Below are 18,336 nucleotides of genomic sequence, written 5' to 3' on the forward strand. Positions count from 1 at the left end.
ATTGGGATGAGATGAAGCAAAATGTTAATTTATTAGAGTAAACTGTAAAGTAATTTGTATATCTTTCAAAAAAGCTGCACGTTTTAAGTAATGAAAAACTAAAAACTGGTATTTTTGGTGACGCACAACTACAAATGTTATTCAGAGGCAACGAAAATGAAAGTCTTTTGTTGCTGTCGTACATTTGTTTAGGACATCGGAAGGGCGAAAAATACAAAAATTCTCTTTCTTCTTTTAATTAACTTTGAAAACCTGGGATGTAGTATGGACATAAAAGTATACTAACTGGAGAATCATTTATTTAAGTTTCCTGAAAACTTTGGAACGTATGAGAAAGTACAGAGGCATTAATGTTGGAGTATTACACAGAAAAGCCTCCTTGACGTCTATCGGATAAAATCTGAAAAGAGAAGTTTCTATCCATAAAATAATATGTTGTTAAATGTTCGTTATTTTTGTTTGTTTCTAGAAATTAAACACGAAATCAATTGTAAACTATTCACGCATCTTGACCACTTGCCTAGTGGGTCCACCGTGGCGTATGAGTGATTAGGAAGTGAAGTGTATATATGGTATACATATATTAAAACTGTCTTTGTCAAATGTTATTGAAGTTGAGTGATATAAAGGCTTTGTAGGTCGAGGGATCGTTGAAGACATGCCTCGTCCTTCCGACCTTCGTCCTCTTCAACTGATGTAAATATTTAAAAAGTGAAGAATATGGGTTTGAAAATCGTTAGGCAAATGGTTGGTAAGAGAGCTCGATATCTCTTGCAAAAAGAGGTCTCTTTGGACATGCACGATCGTGCGAATTCCGATCCCACATTCAAGGAGAGCCTTATAACTGCAGATGAGATATGGGTTTGTGAGTTTGACAAGCCAAGCAAGGCCATCCCAAAAGTTGCTTATGAAAAGTGTTTCGAGCATTAGAAAATTCGTTGGCCACCACACCAGGTGTGGAGTAGTTTGAAGGCGACAAAATAAGTATTGATGAATAATTTAATATTTTGTGTTTTATTTACAATTTTTTTTGTCACAAGATATATCCATATATCTAAGGAATATCATTCATATTAATATTGACAGTTAATTGATGTGATTTTTCTATAGATAATGTAGATAAAAAATGTAAATAAGAGTCATATGTGAAACTCATTGCCGAATTCGCGGAGCCAAATTATTTGTATACTCTCTAAAAAATAAAAAAAAATTGTTGTTATACATACATACATATATGTATATATATTTATTTGACTACTGGTGCTTGGCATTTCCGTATCGAGATAAGCGACTTTTTTGTTAAAAGTTAAAAACCTTCAAGTGTTGATAGCACTTGCCCTCTCCAGCGTGATAATTGATTGTTATATTATTAGAATTAGATTGTAACAGTAAAATGTCATGTCTGAGAGAGAGAAAAGTTTGCCAAAAATTCTACATTTCTACCGGCTTATCAGCCACTAGCTCTGGTCTTTTTCAGCCGTTGCTTATACTTAGTTTGAAAGTTAATTCTCTGTTATCTCGCCCTCTTTGGTATTACAATGTTTGCATGTTGTTTACATCGCTTAAATAAAGAAATCGATCGAAACAGAAAAGCAAAGACCTTGTGCATGATTACATAATGTATTTGTACCACAGAAGTGCAGGGTGCCTTGTCCTCATCATTCTAAACTTTAAATAATTTTACAAATGCGTTTAAATTCTATATTATTTATAAAGGGTGATCTATTTTGAGGTTCCCTACTTTTTTTTAAAAGAAAAAACAAAGAAACTTCAAATTTAAAGCGGAGTGCACATTCTTTGACACTTAGTTTTTGAAGATTATCTCTTCCAAATGTTGGCCGCGGCTACGTTTCAGATGGTTCATCCGTTGAGTCCATTTTTTGATGACTCTTTCGAGCATTTCGACTGGTAATTGGTGACACGTGTGATATTTTGGTCCAAGGCCTGAATCGAAGCGCGATTGTTCGCATAGACTTTAGATATTACATATCCCAACAGAAAAAAGATAAGCGAACAAAAAGAAAAAAGGTGTGATATCAAACGATTTTGATGTGTTCTCTCAATAAATCCATTGACTGTTGCGATGTGTGCAAGGTGGCGCCGTCTTGTTGAAACCAAATGTTGCCGAGATCACGAGCTTTTCAGACATCATATAGTCGTTTATCATGGCGTGATAACGGTCGCCATTGACGGTTACTTTCTCACCAACACCACATTTAAAGAAATATGGGCCGATGATACCACCGGTCGCCACACCAATTTGTTGTTTTTTCCGGATGAAATGCCAGTTCTTGAATCTCTTCAGATTGCTCTTTGTCCCAAATGCGGCAATTTTGCTTGTTTACATACCCATTGAGCCAGAAATAGGTCTCTTCGATGAACAAAATTTGGCTCGAAACCCTCGGATCTTCTTGGAACTTTTCAGCAGCCCATAGAGCGAAGCGATGTCGCCTTGGAAGCTTGTTCGGCTTCAGTTCTTGCACAAGGTGTATTTTGTTCGTATTCAATTTAAGATCTCGACATAAAATATGCCAAGTCGTCCCTTACGTCCGTCCGAGTTGGTGCGAACGGCGCCGATTCTACTCTCCACGGTCTTCGTGTACATTCGGCTGTACGGCTGCTATATTTTCTTCACTGCGTATTGGACGTGATCTATTCGGTCGAATATTATCCAATAATGAATGCTGAGTCTCAAGATGGGTCATGGTATGCCGATTATGTTGACCATAAGTTGAGCGAAGTGTGCGAAATACATTCTTTACGGAACGTAAATTCTCGTAATAAAGTTGAGTTAAGATAGAAAATTATAGTTTGACAATGGGAATCGCAGTAGCAAGGGGCAACTGTGTGTCTAATAGGATAGAATGTACATATCTTCTTAACCATTAAAGCTATAACAGCCACTACAGCCTATAAGACCCCGACCGACAGTGTGAAAATGTATGAACCCGCACATAGCCCTACCCACTTGTTGCTTTTATTTTAATCGTTTGTTTAAGGTCTGGATAATAAGGTAGAGAGGCGTAAATCTGAGTGCTTTTCGACAATCGTTCGCTTCAATTTGATGAGTTGTTGTTGGTGGTATTCCTCATTTATGGTTTATTCGTTGAGAGTTTTGTCAGTGATATAGTTTACTATATTTTTCCACTGAAAACATTCGAAATCTGCCGCATACTATGTATATTAGTATATAAGAGTTACTAATTAAAAGCTATATACAAAGGTTTATATGGAGGTATCAAGTAAATGGGAAATTTAGCTATAAAACCTAAAAGCTAATCCATTAAGAGCAATAGTTGTAAAAATTCTTTGCATACTTTTAGGTTTAAGGTGTTCTCTATAAAACACCTCAGTAAAGCAGTAGTGCCATTAGACGGTTACATTTATCTACCGTTGGCAATTACGTTGCAATTAGGTCTCAGCTCTCGCGTATTACTTTCCACTGAACATTATGTTCATTCAATACTTGCCCCAATCTCCCACTTGCCTATTACGTATATAGCCTGACATCTTTGATGACAACTTGCAACTAAATTGTCCACTTATTCCACAGAGAGCGACCTCCAGTCATGTTGAATTAGCTGAATGAAACTTTTGTTGGCGTTAACTGTTTGCTTGATGTTTTTGGATCATTGCTCTCTTGCGCTATTTAATCTTTGTTTTTTTTTTTTTTTTGGCCTAAAGCATTTCAGCTGACTTCAGTAAACCCTTTTTTATACAAATTTAACATTCTAACGCAGTCCAGATTTCTTGTGCAGCACCTTAAAACCACAAATCCATGAACAGAGAGGCATCCATAACCATGCAAATTTTGGGGTGGTTAAATGGTTGCCGTTTTCGTATTAAGGGGTTGAACAAAAAAAAATTATCAATCACGCTTGGTGTTTTCTTGCACCTAATATAACCTCTTTTCTATGTGTATTTTTGAAACTGGTGGTTTGGTTACAGTTCTGCTGAATTTGATGCCAGATCTCTGAAGTCTGCCCCCTATTGTACTAAGAGATATATCTACATAATGCCTTTTAAAACAGTCTTTTTTAGCTTATCGTCTTTTTTAGATGACATGTGATTGTTCCCTCTTCATGGCTGGCCTTTACATTTCCAGTTTTTCCATAAAGGTCAGACGATCTCTTGACAAATCCACAACTCTTATTTAAATACTTTGCAGTTTTTTTTTATATATCACCTAAAACTAATCGAGATACATAGATACATGGTTATATATACATATGTATATACATATAAAGGCGGGCCAAAAAAATTTTTATTTTTTTTTCTTAGTTACCATGAAAATCTCATCCGGCATGACTAAAAACAAGTTCTGGTAAGACCTGAGCTCTTTATATTAATATTAAGAGGTGCCTCATCGAAATTTTCGATTTCCCATATAAATAACACAGGAAATTATGTTTTTTTGTTTGGAGTTTTAATGTACACAAACAAATAATTGGCAAGCGAGAATCAACACTTATTCTTTTGGAAATTTAACGATTTACAAAAAAAGGTCTAGAACATTTTTTGGCTGAGTCAACTCATTCAAAGTTATTCGTAGTTACAGTCCAACAAAAAATTGTAAAAAATGATTTCCACAATTTTTCATCTTATATTAACAAATCATATTTTTCGTAAAACTTATCGAGTTTTTAGCCATGTAACCATAGAATTTTCACAAAATATCGATAATCGTTTAATAAAATCAATTTTTTAAGTACTTAATTTAAACAAAAACTTTGAACTCTACTCTGTGTGAGTGATGACTTAGAAACCTTAATCGTTGCCTGCAAAAATAATGTGTCCTATTTGCTCCTGACTCTCGGGAAATGTAAATTAATAAGAGCCCTAGCGCAAATATTATGACAACTCCTACCGACGGTGTTAAAATGGATGTAAATGAATGATAATCCCGCTCACTCCTCATATGAATATTTTTGAAACTACTAGATGCGCCATAAATCAGTAACTAAATATGCCAGAGACATTTAATTATACACCCGAGATGGTATGAGAAGGCTTTATAGAAGCCGCTGTGAAAATTGGACGATGAGCGTGACACCGCCTCTTTTTTTGTGAAATCGCATATCTTTGGACCCGCTTGATCGATTTCGACTTAATTTGGCACGTGGCATTCTTCTCATATTCCTATGTCACAGTGAAAATGTAAATTTCATTTAATCCTTTCACTTTCCGGTACACAAATCAGGAAGCAATTGATATAGCGGATAATAATTCCTTTAAAGAATTCTACCTTATAACCAAAAATTGCATAAACCCAACCGAATTTGCGGACCACAGTATCTATAGTTCACTTTTGACCGAAAATATCGGCCAATATATGTGATATTCAATTGAAATGCAGAGAAAATCCTTTTCTATTACTCTGTGTGTCAAAAATGGATTGTATCGGGTCAACGTTTCCTCCATATACTTAATAAATAGATTTTCGAGCTTTCGGGTGACTTTATACTGCATATATCGGCCCATATTTACTTGAAACACGAAGAGTATTGTATTAAATATAGCAGTCTTTATACGGTTTAATATCGTGGTGGAAAAACTTCAAATCGTACTAAATTGAAAAACAAATTACACATCGTAGAAGTGCGGGTGGCATACTTTATTCCAATATATAATACTGTACTCAGTTCGTGTATTGAATAGAAAATTTTCACAAAACAAAACCATGTCGGCCAAATTTTGAGAATCTTTCGAGAACTTCTTCTGTATTGATTTCAATGTCATGATGCGTGTGCAGCAACGCCAAGCCGATCAATCTATCTTGAAGCATGTGCGTCCTCAGCCACGTTTTCAAGCGGCGAGGTGTCGCATTCAGAGCTCGCATTCGTCACAGGAAGTGCGCAGAATATGCGAAGAAAACTATGAATTATGAGATATATGTAGGTCTACATCGTAGTTATTTAACGTTTCCAATGCAGTAGCCGGTAACTTGTTGTCTTTGACTGTTGCTTCTGCCCCCAATGGCACTGCCTTGATCACTTGATCACCTCACCTTTGAGCTTCAAACGTCACACGACGTTGTCATTATCCAGAAGGCCTTTTAATCTAACTATCAAACAGTCAACATGGTTTTCCATTTATTTGGTTTTCAAAGCACATACTTTTTCTGGAAGCAGCAAACTCAGTTGAAATCGATCCTATACTTCTCTAGAAGAGTGCGTCTTCAAATCTTCGCCGATTGTATCCAACAGAATTCTTCGCAAGCTCTCATGCAGAAATTTTCGTGTTTTGTTTGTCGGCCGCAGATTCTTGGTTTTTTTCGTCAACTTTCAGTTCTGCCGCCATTTTTTTCGTGTCTGAATAAATAGATCCAAAATATCCAAAATATTGATCTTTCCTAGTTTTTTCTGAGTACCAGTTTGTTCAATAAGTTTTGTTGTTCGATAAGAGAGGGCGTTGCTACTAGCCCAAATTTTTTTTTTTGTTTTGTTGGTACGCTCTTCATAAGAACGTATGTGAAGTTTCATTTCAATCTGTCAACTCATTATTTGTTTACAGTCCATTTAGTGTCGCCGTGTCACAGTATTTTTTACAATAGAAAACATTGAATATCGGGCAGTGAAAAAATTCTTATTTTTCGAAAGTGTAGCACCAAAAGAAATTCACGAACAAATGTTAAATGTGTATAATGATAGTTTTAGAAGCTCTACACATCTCATTAGGTAGTGTGAGCCATATTTTAAGTGAAATTTGGGGTTTTAGAAAGCTATGTGCACAATGGGTGCCGCGTTCACTAACTATAGAATAAAAGCACATTCGAATGCGACACTCTCAGCAACATTTGGGGCGTTTTAGAAAGAATAAAGTGGATTTTGAGCGTGGATGAGACTTTGAACTATCATTATGATCCTGACTCAAAACAAGATGCTAAAGAAAGGTGTGAACCTGGTTGTTCGGCTTAGAAACGAGTTCATGTCCGGAAATCGGCCAAGAAGGTTATGGCATCAGTTTCTTTGGATGCGAGAGGAATTTTGTTTGTGTATTACTTGCAAACTGATAAAACAATTAATTCTGAATATTATTGCAACCTTTTGGACCAGTGGAAGGAAAAAAATCGTGAAAAAATACGCGGTTTGCAGAAGCAAAAAATCCTTTTTCATCAGAACAATGCACCGTGTTACAAGAGCATTTTGACAATGGCTAAAATTCATGAATTAAAGTTCGAATTGTTCCAGCATCCACTGTTTTCACCAGATTTGGCCCCCAGCGACTTCCATTTGTTTCCAGAACTCAAAAAATATATGCGTGGCAAGCGTTTTCCATCAAATGAAGAGGTCATAACGGCTGTTGAAGCGTATTTTGCAGATCCTCTGGATTCTCACTTCAGGTATGGGATCCACAAATTGGAGGATCGTTGGAGCAAGTGCATTAATGTTCAGGGAGATTATACTGAATAATAAAGTTTATTTTGAATCATTAAATTGTGTTTTTCTTATCAAACAACAAAACTTATTGAACAACCTTGTGTAATACTCCGACTTTAATAATTTTCGTGTTTTTGCGATTTGTGGCACTTAGAAAATTGAAAAGATACGAATCTGACCCTTGACTACTCTTAGAATAAGTTGATTTAATTTAAAATTTGTTTATTTTTAAATTCCTATAAATATAAAAGAAAGACTGTGAAACGTTTAAGGTATTTTAAGTCGAAGTATTATAATTAATTTTTATAATATCATGACAACAGAATAAGTTTAGTATATTTTTTAAATACACGACAAATTCAAAAATCTTTCAGTGAAATACTATACAATGTCGAAATATACATACATGTATAAAAATATTTGTATATGAATTTACCAATATGTTTGGCTATTATACTTAAATACATATGTACATACAAAAATATTATAAATTAACAACAACTAGAGCTTATGAACACATTTTACCAACTACAGCAAGGCTTGAAGGCAACCAATGTTTTATAATACTAGAGAGTAGATACCTCGTTCATTCTATGTGTACATTTACATTCGTAAAATCTCGACACACCCTAATAAATGCTAACATTGCATATTATACTCTGGATGGAATTGGAGGACTAACGGTAATCGCCTTGCGTTTCGATACTATTAATATCACACTGCAAAAAATATGAAAAAAACGGTGAATTAAAGTACACAAATTAAATAAAATATATAAAATACTTACGTAACGAGCACAAAACTAAGCAAATACAACAACGCGCTGATAATATTGAACATGCCCGGATAGGAGGAGAGTGTGGCATCGTAAACACTCGTATAAAGCGGCGATGCGCCGAGCGGTGTGATTGTCTGCAGCGCAGTAGTGACGGAGAACACCTTGCCGGTTTCGTTTGTGGGCGTGACGAAGGCGAGTATTGTCAGCAACATGGGTGCAATAATGCCCGACATGAAGCCCAGCGCCGTGGCGAGGTACATTTCCCAAAACTGCTGCGCGGCGGCACGCACTGTGCTCTCACCAACCGCGGAGAGGAGCGAGAGCATGGCCATGCTGACGACAGACAGCCGCAAATACTGCAAACAAAAGTTGTTGTTGTTGTATAATTTGTTGTATTTTTTGCTCTAAATTTAAATATATTTACCTTTCTGAATGCAATAACAGCAATAATGCCACCGATAATTTGTATGGCATCGCTAATCGAATTGTAGTCACTGTACTGGCTCACGGTCACATCGAATTTGGCGCGCAAGAACAAGTAGAATACGTTGCCCTCACCAGCTGGAATGCGGAAAAAATATTAAAAAATTCATAAGAAATAACGGTAAACTTTCAAAAATACTTACACGTTGTGAAATTGGTTATGATCAAAGCGATCATGGAGAACCAGATGAAAGTGCGCATGTAATTGGCACGTCTGGCAACGCAGGTGCGCACCAGATCAATCACATGATTAATGCTGAAGAATTGGCAGAGTTTATACTGCAAAAAAAAAACGAAAGAAGTAATTAGAAATGCAAAAGAAACTGTCGCATTCGTGGTAACTTACACCCAGCGTTGTGTGCGCCACCTTCAAACTCTCCTCGTTCACGCGGTAGATATATACGAAGGCTAGCAGTATTGCTGCTGCCGAAATGACAAATACGACTTGCATGCTAGTGTGTGCGAAGAGTGCACTGCCCGCCAGTGTGCCGGTGACGGAACCAGCACCGATGGCAGCATCATTCAAGACCATTCTATATGTGAAGAAAAGTTTCAGTTAGGTAACCAGGTTATGTATCACTTATACATGTTTACTCACTTGAGACCCTTTAATTGTGGTGGCGCCACATCGGCGATATAACAGTAACAGACGATCATAACAGCACAGGAAGAGCCAGTCACTGCCGCGGGAATTTGTGCGATAACATACAGCCATGGATTAGTGGGAGATTCAGCGGAGACCATGGCCAAAATAAAGCTGACAATATAACCCAGGAAAATACCTAGAAATAAAGAGCATTGGTTAGTGTGAGAAAAAATATTAAATACAATTTTTTCGGGAACTTGCATTGCTATTCCGAGTTTTGCGTCGCTTCTTTAAAATACAACGTTATTAGCCTTAAGAACCATTTTATATAGACACGAAAGATTTCTTGCAGATAACTTGATTCCGATCGTTCATCGTATGACAGCTATATGCTATAGTGGTCCGATATTAACCATTCCGACAAATAAGCAAAATTTCAATTCGATATCTCAAAAACTGAGGGTTTAGTTCGAATATATGTACATATACAGACAGACGGAAGAAAAGCAGACGGACGCGGCTAAATCGACTTTCCTTGATTATTTATAAATATGCTTCATAAGGTCTCTGACGTTTCCTTTTGGGTGTTAAAAACAGTGGCAAACCTAATATATCTTATCCAGGTTTTAAAAATTAGACAAAAATCCGAAAAAATTTAATCAACTCGCTTCGAGAAATGGTCTCGTTAGAGGTAAGCAAACTATGATACTCAAGATTTGAGGCGATTCCCTGAACAACTCTTTAGGGATGGGTCAAAGCTTGAGAGGGAAGGTTGGTGGATGGATTTACTGTCAGGATCAACCTAAGCTTCAAACCTCCTGACTGTTGCAGTGTCTTTCAAACCGAAGTTGCAGCCATTAAGGTAGCAGCAGATCATCTGCTCCGGAATGCAGCCTCTTTCGGAGAAGCAGAGCGACTATACTAGCCTTGAACTCATCTACAGTGAGTACAGGACTGGTCGAGGAGTGCCTAACCTCGCTATCAGTAGCATCAAGTGTCTTTGTGATAAGGAGCTGGTTGGGGATCCCAGATTCTCTTGTGTCTACTACTAGATAGCTGGGCTTCGCGGGAGCTTGCCCAGTGTTGGGCCGATATCGGTACATGATCTAGTGATCTCATTGTCCTCAGTAGGGCTAGCCTCTTCCTAGTTTTGGAGCTTTAACAGGTCATTACCCTATTGGCGTTCATGCTGTAAGGTTGGAAATATTACCAGACGCCATTTGCAGAAGCTGAGTGGAAGAAAATTAGGTGGAAAGAACTCAACATTACCTTCTTGACTGTCCTGCATTTTGAAGGTCAAAACTTAAAAACTTGGGAGCGCATACCTTCAGATAACCCTCCGAACTGGCGGGAGCACATTTAATGTATAATTAAGTATTTATTCCTAATGATAGTGAAGTCAAAAAAATTACTTACCAATAAGTGAAATCAAAAGCACCGGCCGGCGTCCGAAACGATCCGACCACGCGCCAATAAAAAGCGCTAGTACTGCGGGTATAATACTGGAAACCAATGAATTGGCTAATATTATGTGTGAGACATAAGGCTGCACTTGATTTTCGATGTCCTGCAAAAGCAAAAAACGAGTTGTAATTAATCGCTTTTAATTCTGTTAATTTTTGCTAGAAAACACCAGAAATTTTAACTAATTAATACTTGATTTAATCACCAAAATCACGATAAGTTTGACTTTTAATTAACGATAGCTTTGTTATATAATATAAATATATATAGTATACATATATTTTTTCGATAAGCGGGAAGCAATGAAGTGGGTAATACCATTTTAATCGTCTGCTTTTGGAGAGTGGCGAAACGAACAAACCATTGGTGTAAAACAAATAGATTGGTAGATATTAGGAAGCGAAGCAAATGGGTCTGGTAGTGAACGTGGGCACTCGTCAGTGTCCTAGATAATTTTGTGTATCTTGGAACCAGTATTAACACTAACAACACTGTCAGCCTCGAAATCCAACGCAGAATAAGTCTTGCCAACAGGCGCTACTTCGGGCTGAGTAGACAATTGAGAAGTAAATTCCTCTCTCGACGAACAAAGACCTAACTGTATAAGTTACTCGTTACTTCCGTTCCGCTATATGGTGCAGAGACATGGACGATAACAACAGTCGATGTTGCGAATTTTCGAGAGAACAGTTCTGCGGAAGATTTATGGTCCTTTGCCGGTGGACAACGGCGAATATCGCATTCGATGGAACGATGAGCTGTACGAGTTCTACGTCAACAGTGATATATAGTAGTTCAGTGAATTAAGAGACAGCGGCTACGCTGGCTAGGTCATGTCGTCCGAATGGATGAAAGTATTCAACGCAGTACCCGCCGAGGGAAGAAGAGGAAGAGGAAGACCTGCACTCCGTTGGTAGGATCAAGTGGAAAAGGACTTGGCTTCGCTTGGTATCTCCAATTGGCGCCACATTACTAAAAGAAGAAACGACTGATGCGCTGTTGTTAGCTCGGCTATAACCGCGTAAGCGGTGTCTGCGCCAATAAAGAAGAAGAAGTGTTTCAAACCTCCTTCTTCTTTACTGGCGTAGACACCGCTTACGTGATCCAATGTACAATAATATATAAAATATGCTGAATACTTTTTTTGTGCGTAAAAAATTGCTCAAGTAAGAAATCAATTACCTAGTCAATTAAGCGGGTGAGTACTGTTATTGCAAAAACAACACTCGGATGTACTCATCCATTATTATTTGGCAATATTTGAGGTTTAATAATTGTGTACATATGTGCTTGGGGTTTCACCTTTTTCCCCAATATATGCATTCATATATTGATATAAGCGTAAAATATTCGCAAACATAAAAATAGATAAAGATAAATTCAAATGCATAAAAATAGTCCGAATGATAAGTTTGCGACATGTGTTTATTGTCGAATGCATCATTCTTTTATCAGTTTTTGATATAAAAATTAAAAAAAAATGGCAATTAAAAGAGCCCCGGTACAAATGAACGCATTGAATGAGAATGGCAAGCGTTTTGGCGACCTTAAGCAGGAATTCACACGCTCTCACCCGTTACTGCTGTTACGTGATATCGATATTTTTGTTGTTGTTCACAAACGCGAATTTATTGAAATGAGAACATAGCTCTATTATCGGGAGTGCGACAGATGCGTATCCAGAATATCTTTCTTAGGGGTTTTCTCCCCAAAAATTTGTATACCCTGAATAAGGGGTTTGCCAAGAAGTTTGCATCCAGAAGGAAAGTTCAGGGACTCTATAAAATATACTGGCTGAGTCTTTTACTGAGTTACAAACCAGACCACGGTCTCTACGCCAGTAAAGAAGAAGAAGATCACACTAAAATCCAGAAATCTAACCGATATTGGTAAAATTGTCTAAATAATGCTCTAGACAGGATCAGGAACGATTTAGCTGGGTACAAAACTGCAAAAGTCACAGGGAAAACGGTAGATCAGAAATACGCGAAGTTCCCAATGGCATAATGGCACGGCAACTCTTTAATCATTTGGAAACTTCACAATATTAGACATTAAAAGCGATATCATTGAAATTCGCGCCAAGCGCTGGCCTCCTAAGGGATGACTACTACTCCAAGACTACGTGACAATACTCCATCTGGTACCGCTAAGCACCAAAAGTGGTCTAGGTGGAGCTTATTAGTTCGCCAAACTAACTGACATAGTGAGAATGTGTGACGACGCATATAGGCTGTTAGGAGGCTCATTGCGAAACTGGCGGAACTCAAATCCTCTTACTTCATTTTTCCCTCTTTGATCTATCCTTCTGACAAAGCTCATAAATAGAAAAAGTCTTATTTGCGCAATCTCCTCCTCCGAGACATCGTCAAGAAACCCTCGACCAATAGTTGCGATTCTTTTCCATACTAAGCCTTGCAGTCACCTAGAAAATGGTTCTATATTCCTACCTTCCACAGCTTCTACAATAGTCATTGTATGGTGTATGTAGTCTGCTGGACTGTGCGTCATTAGCCTGCTACCTTATAGTCAAGATGTGCGATTTTGCTTACTCGTTGAGCATATTAGTGATTGATTCCACCGAGACTCAGCGCTATCTATAACATTCTGCTCGATTAAATATCTGAAAGTATATTATTCTCTCTTTATCGAAGTCTAAAGTCTTAGGTGGTCTGCCTAATTCAGCTGCTTCGCAGTTACTAGCAATATTACTAGGTCTTGGAACCCACTGCAGGTTCATTGTGAAATAGTATATTCGATCCATCAATAGATCAAGGCATTCTTTCACTACCTCTGAGGAAACCCGAAGATGATTATCCACCTGTTCACTTCACCCCTAGCATTCAAGTTTAGCCAGCACGATTCGGCCTAATGATTAATATCGTTTGTCGTTATTTGCTTAAGCTTAACGCGGCTATTTGGTTAATTCCCAGAAAAAACTAATAAAATTTAGTCTGAACACCCCCTTATTTATCAATGTTCATATTTCAAATTCTTTTATTTACTTACATGATTTATTGTTGCATTTGAAATGCCCAACATTGGCTCGCATTCGGCTTCGGTGTATCCAAATGTAACTTTGCAGGACTGATAAAGTAATTGATTGGTAAATACCACCGCTGAAAGTATTAAATATCAGACATTGTTGCAGTTGTTGTACACTTATAAAATGCAGTCCATTTTTATTAGCAAATATCTGCCGCGGCAAACTTACATGTTAGTGATGTGGCGAAATTCAGAAGAAATATGGGCGGTTCCAATATGAAAATGCGTCGCAGTGGATTTAATTGTTGTTGTGTGCTGCTAACTGTATCTGAATCGGTGACAATAGTCTGACTGCTATTCAAATCTTCCACCTCTGTGCGCTCGTATGGATTGACTGTGGGATCGGAAGTTGAATTCTGCACATAAACCGCTGCGGAAGGCGTGTTTTGTGCATTGTAAGTGCTGTTTTCGAACTCGTTTCTTCGCATTTTTGTTCGTTTTAAGTAAACGTATTTCTAATCACTAATCAACAAGTGGCACTTATGTACTTTGCTTTTGTTTTGTTAGAAGTAATTGAATTATTGTCGTTTTTTGTTCGATAGCCACTTCACTTTATTCGCACTTTCACTCGTTCTTTCTCTTAGTTTTCGAAATTCTCATTGGTTTTTATCACCGGTTTATGGCACTACCGGCGACCATAAAAATCAATGCAATACTAGTTTTGATAACAGCGCCCACACTGTTTATATTTGATTATTTTATCGGTGGCTAGTGGACAAGCTTACCAGCTGTGATTCCCTGCCGCATAAATTTGAAAGAAAGTGAGATAAGAAATTTTTAATGTATGTTTGGGTGCACCGATTGATATCGAAGTGCGTGCTTTTTGATTCATCGGTACATTTGACCTGGTGAAATTTGCAAGAATGACATTTAGAAGTGTACTATATAAATAAAAATATACATATATACATATACTTGTATATATATGGTAGTCGAGAAAGTCTTTTCGTATTTTTAATAAAATTTTAACTTATTTTTTTATATTTTACTAATAAATAAATAAATAAATATGTACCATTTCGGTCGACCACTTTTTGCCATTTTTCCGCTACAGACATTATTCCATTTGTGTAAATCGAAATTTCGCAATTTCCAGAACGGAAGCGAGCGAACCATTGTTGTGCTACACGAACTGATACAGCATCGTCTCCCTAGACTTCACAAATTTCATTGGTGACTTGCGTGGTATGCTTCTCTTTTTTATACAAAAATTTCAAAATATAGCGAATTTCTTAATTATTTTCACCCATTTTTGAACAGCTGTAACATTTTTTCAACTTTTCCGAATTTAATTTTTTGTTAAATGAAGCTTAAAATCTCACCTTTCCAACACTATATAGTATGATACAATGTGATTGGTAGCACTGGAGATATACGACTACAATGACATCTATTGACAAAATACGAAAAGACTTTTTCGACTACCGGTTTGATGTTTGTCGCCGTGCATGTAGCTCGTAAACGCCTAACTTAATCGCAAAATTATAAAAGACCATAACGTAGAGCAATAAATGTAAAATTTTAGCGCCGTCGAAGATCTTGTATAATTCAAAAACTCTTCATTTCACAATTTTCAAAAAATTAGTGTGTGTTCTTCCACCTAGGAACTACGCGAAAGTATATATCTTGCAATATATATGAATATATCTTGAAAATGTCAAAGCAATCGATGCAGTAGTTCTATTTTTAAATTCCCAAAAATCGACGGTTTTTGGTAGTCACTCTAGGTATGCCCCTTAAAAGTCGAATGAATAAGGCTTTTGATAAAAATGTTGATACCTTCGATCCTTACCTGCATTCATCTATAGTAATAATACATTTTTTTGGAACTTGGAGTTGAGATAATTTCAAGCAGAAAAATCTAACTCACCGCCAGACGACTTTTTTCGGAGGTCCTCCTGGAAATTGGCTACGGGATCAGGGGGTTCCAATTTTTCAAAATGAATCACCTATTATTTATCTCTGGTACACGTGTTCCTGGGCAAAAAAAAAGTGAAAACGAATTAGTAGATGTGCGAAATCGTTCCCATTGTCACACCCACAAAATACCATTAAACTCTAAGCACACGCTCTTAATAAGTAAGTTAAATGTACATATCTTAAGGTAAATATCCAAATTCGCTTTGGATAATTCCCTTCAGCATTTTAACCGACACTGTAAAATTGGATGAAATCAGATGATAACCTCGCTCACTCCATATATAACGGGTCCGTTAAATAGTCCAGAGGCATACAATTTCAATACCTTCTCGACAGATATCGTCCAAATTTTGTATATAATGTTTCTTCATTTTCTTATGTTCCAGTGCGAAAACGAACGAAGTCGGACTACAACCACGCCTACTTTCCGTATAACTGAATCTGATTCTTTCACTTTCCAAAATCAGACACGAAAGATTGTATCGGGATAAAACTTTTCTCAAATAGTGCGCTTAGAGTCTGACCAAAAAGTGTCCAAATCTTACCAAAACTACAAGTCCTTAGATAGAGAAAATGTGGATCAAGGTTCCAATTGAGAAATTTTTTATCGAAAATATCGATCAATCTGTGAGATATATTTTAGAAATTCGGAGTATTCGAATAGTATTCTTTTATGCCAAAAATGATTTGAATCGGATCAATAATTTATTTAGCCCTCATATACATAACAGAAAGATTTTTGAAAAACCCTTATAATACATCATAGGCTTTTGGGATATGAATGTTTTTTTTTGATAAAATGGCCTTAGTACCTTTTAAAAGTTATACATTTTGTTGCTAAGGTAATGTAGGCGCAGAGGTTGAAAACTTGCCGTAAACACCATTCAACACTTACAAACATTATGCACCTGAAGGAATTTCCCACAACGCTGTTTGAGTAATTAGATCAGGTTTTGATTTCATTATTATTTTTTTTTTTCGAAACTAGTATTAAAACTATTTACTTTTGTAGGTAATTACCATGAAATCGAATTAGGAACTAATTGCTTATTACATTTTTATTTATGTTACGCAATTTTAATTTTTTTTTTAATATATTTGAGGTTATATTTAAAATTCTTACACATAACGTAAAAAATTATTTAAATTTAACGAATCTTAGATAAGAACTTTTGGAAATCACCGTCTAAATGCATCAAATGACACAACAATAAATAAAGATATAAGCGAAATAATCTAAAAAAAAAGAAACTGTCCAAAGAAATGATAAATGACTCTATGGTTGCCTTAAGCTTCTTTTCTTTATAACTTTGCGAACTACAAAATATGTATGCAAGTGTTTTTTTTTAATGTAAAATATTTTTTTCGAATTCAATTTCAAAATTAAATTGAAATAAAATTTTCCTTTTTTTATTAAACAATTAATATTTTAAATATAAAAATTACGAATATTTTAGAAAAAATTTAATCTTAATTATTTTATTTCAAATTAATTATTTTTTAAATTAAACATCCATAATAATATATGTACCTTCAATTTCAAATTCCAGCACGAGACATTTTCTATTTTCAAATGTAACTGCAATTTCACCTACACCCAACCCAATAAAGGTGCTTCACACAGAATTTAAGCCTACGTGATTCATTACCCGCGCAACGTCCGTATTTATTCACCGATGTGTGTGGTTGCCCGATATAAAAAAGTACAGTTTTGCTATTAGCTTTTGTCAATTCGCTGGTACAGTCGCGCGTGAAGCATATAGCCATCCCACTTTTACACATTATTTTCCCATATTGTTGCTTAGTGTGTGCCGACAGCAAAAGTTTCTACTTCGGTTGAATGTTGTCCTATCATCGTTGGTTCGTGCGCGTGTTGGCTTTAAATCATATTTTCTCTAGTTCTCGTTTTTGCGAGCGTTAATGAATTTGTTGCCGTTCTTTACTGATACCCGATTTTTTACCAGGAAATAACAATTACGCAGAGGAGCGATAAAATTATATCCACTGTTTTTTTTATACTCTCGCAACAATGTTGCTAAGGAGAGTATTATAGTTTTGTTCACATAACGGTTGTTTGTAAGTCCTAAAACTAAAAGAGTCAGATATAGGGTTATATATACCAAAGTGATCAGGGTGACGAGTAGAGTCGAAATCTGGATGTCTGTCTGTCTGTCCGTCCGTCTGTCTGTCCGTCCGTCCGTGCAAGCTGTAACTTGAGTAAAAATTGAGATATCATGATGAAACTTGGTACACGTATTCCATGGCTCCATAAGAAGGTTAAGTTCGAAGATGGGCAAAATCGGCCCACTGCCACGCCCACAAAATGGCGGAAACCGAAAATCTATAAAGTGTCATAACTAAGCCATAAATAAAGATATTAAAGTGAAATTTGGCACAAGGGATCACATTTGGGAGAAGGATATTTGGACGTAATTTTTTTGGAAAAGTGGGCGTGGCCCCGCCCCCTACTAAGTTTTTTGTACATATCTCGGAAACCAAACTCTATAGAGTCCACCTCCCATACAAAGGTTATGTTGAAAATCACTAAAAGTGCGTTAACCGACTAACAAAAAAGGTCAGAAACACTAAATTTTACGGAAGAAATGGCACAAGGAAGCTACACCCAGGCTTTTTTTAAAAGTTGAAAATGGACGTGGCGTCGCCCACTTATGGACCAAAAA

General features: G+C 36.6%; 1 protein-coding gene across 4 annotated transcripts; it reads right to left on the minus strand.

Annotated features, from left to right (window-relative positions):
- Positions 1 to 7,737: 7,737 nt before the first annotated feature.
- LOC120770398 (proton-coupled folate transporter-like) lies at positions 7,738 to 17,714 on the minus strand. 4 transcript variants are annotated; one of them, XM_040097832.1, is made up of 10 exons: positions 17,187 to 17,714; positions 13,905 to 14,473; positions 13,700 to 13,809; positions 10,643 to 10,793; positions 9,239 to 9,422; positions 8,987 to 9,173; positions 8,784 to 8,919; positions 8,582 to 8,718; positions 8,167 to 8,513; positions 8,032 to 8,098 (listed from the first exon to the last, which is right to left on the minus strand). In XM_040097832.1, the coding sequence occupies exons 2-10, from the start codon at positions 14,161 to 14,163 to the stop codon at positions 8,032 to 8,034; spliced, it is 1,578 nt and encodes a 525-aa protein (XP_039953766.1). In that variant the 5' UTR covers positions 14,164 to 14,473; positions 17,187 to 17,714. The 4 variants fall into 4 exon arrangements, with proteins under 4 accessions (XP_039953764.1, XP_039953766.1, XP_039953767.1 ...); XM_040097833.1 differs by lacking the exon at positions 17,187 to 17,714 and adding an exon at positions 15,606 to 15,624; XM_040097831.1 differs by lacking the exon at positions 17,187 to 17,714 and adding an exon at positions 14,751 to 14,784.
- Between the last annotated feature and the right edge of the window lie 622 nt (positions 17,715 to 18,336).

This window comes from Bactrocera tryoni, chromosome 3 (genome assembly GCF_016617805.1).
Source record: "Bactrocera tryoni isolate S06 chromosome 3, CSIRO_BtryS06_freeze2, whole genome shotgun sequence".
NCBI classification, from domain to species: Eukaryota; Metazoa; Arthropoda; class Insecta; order Diptera; family Tephritidae; genus Bactrocera; species Bactrocera tryoni.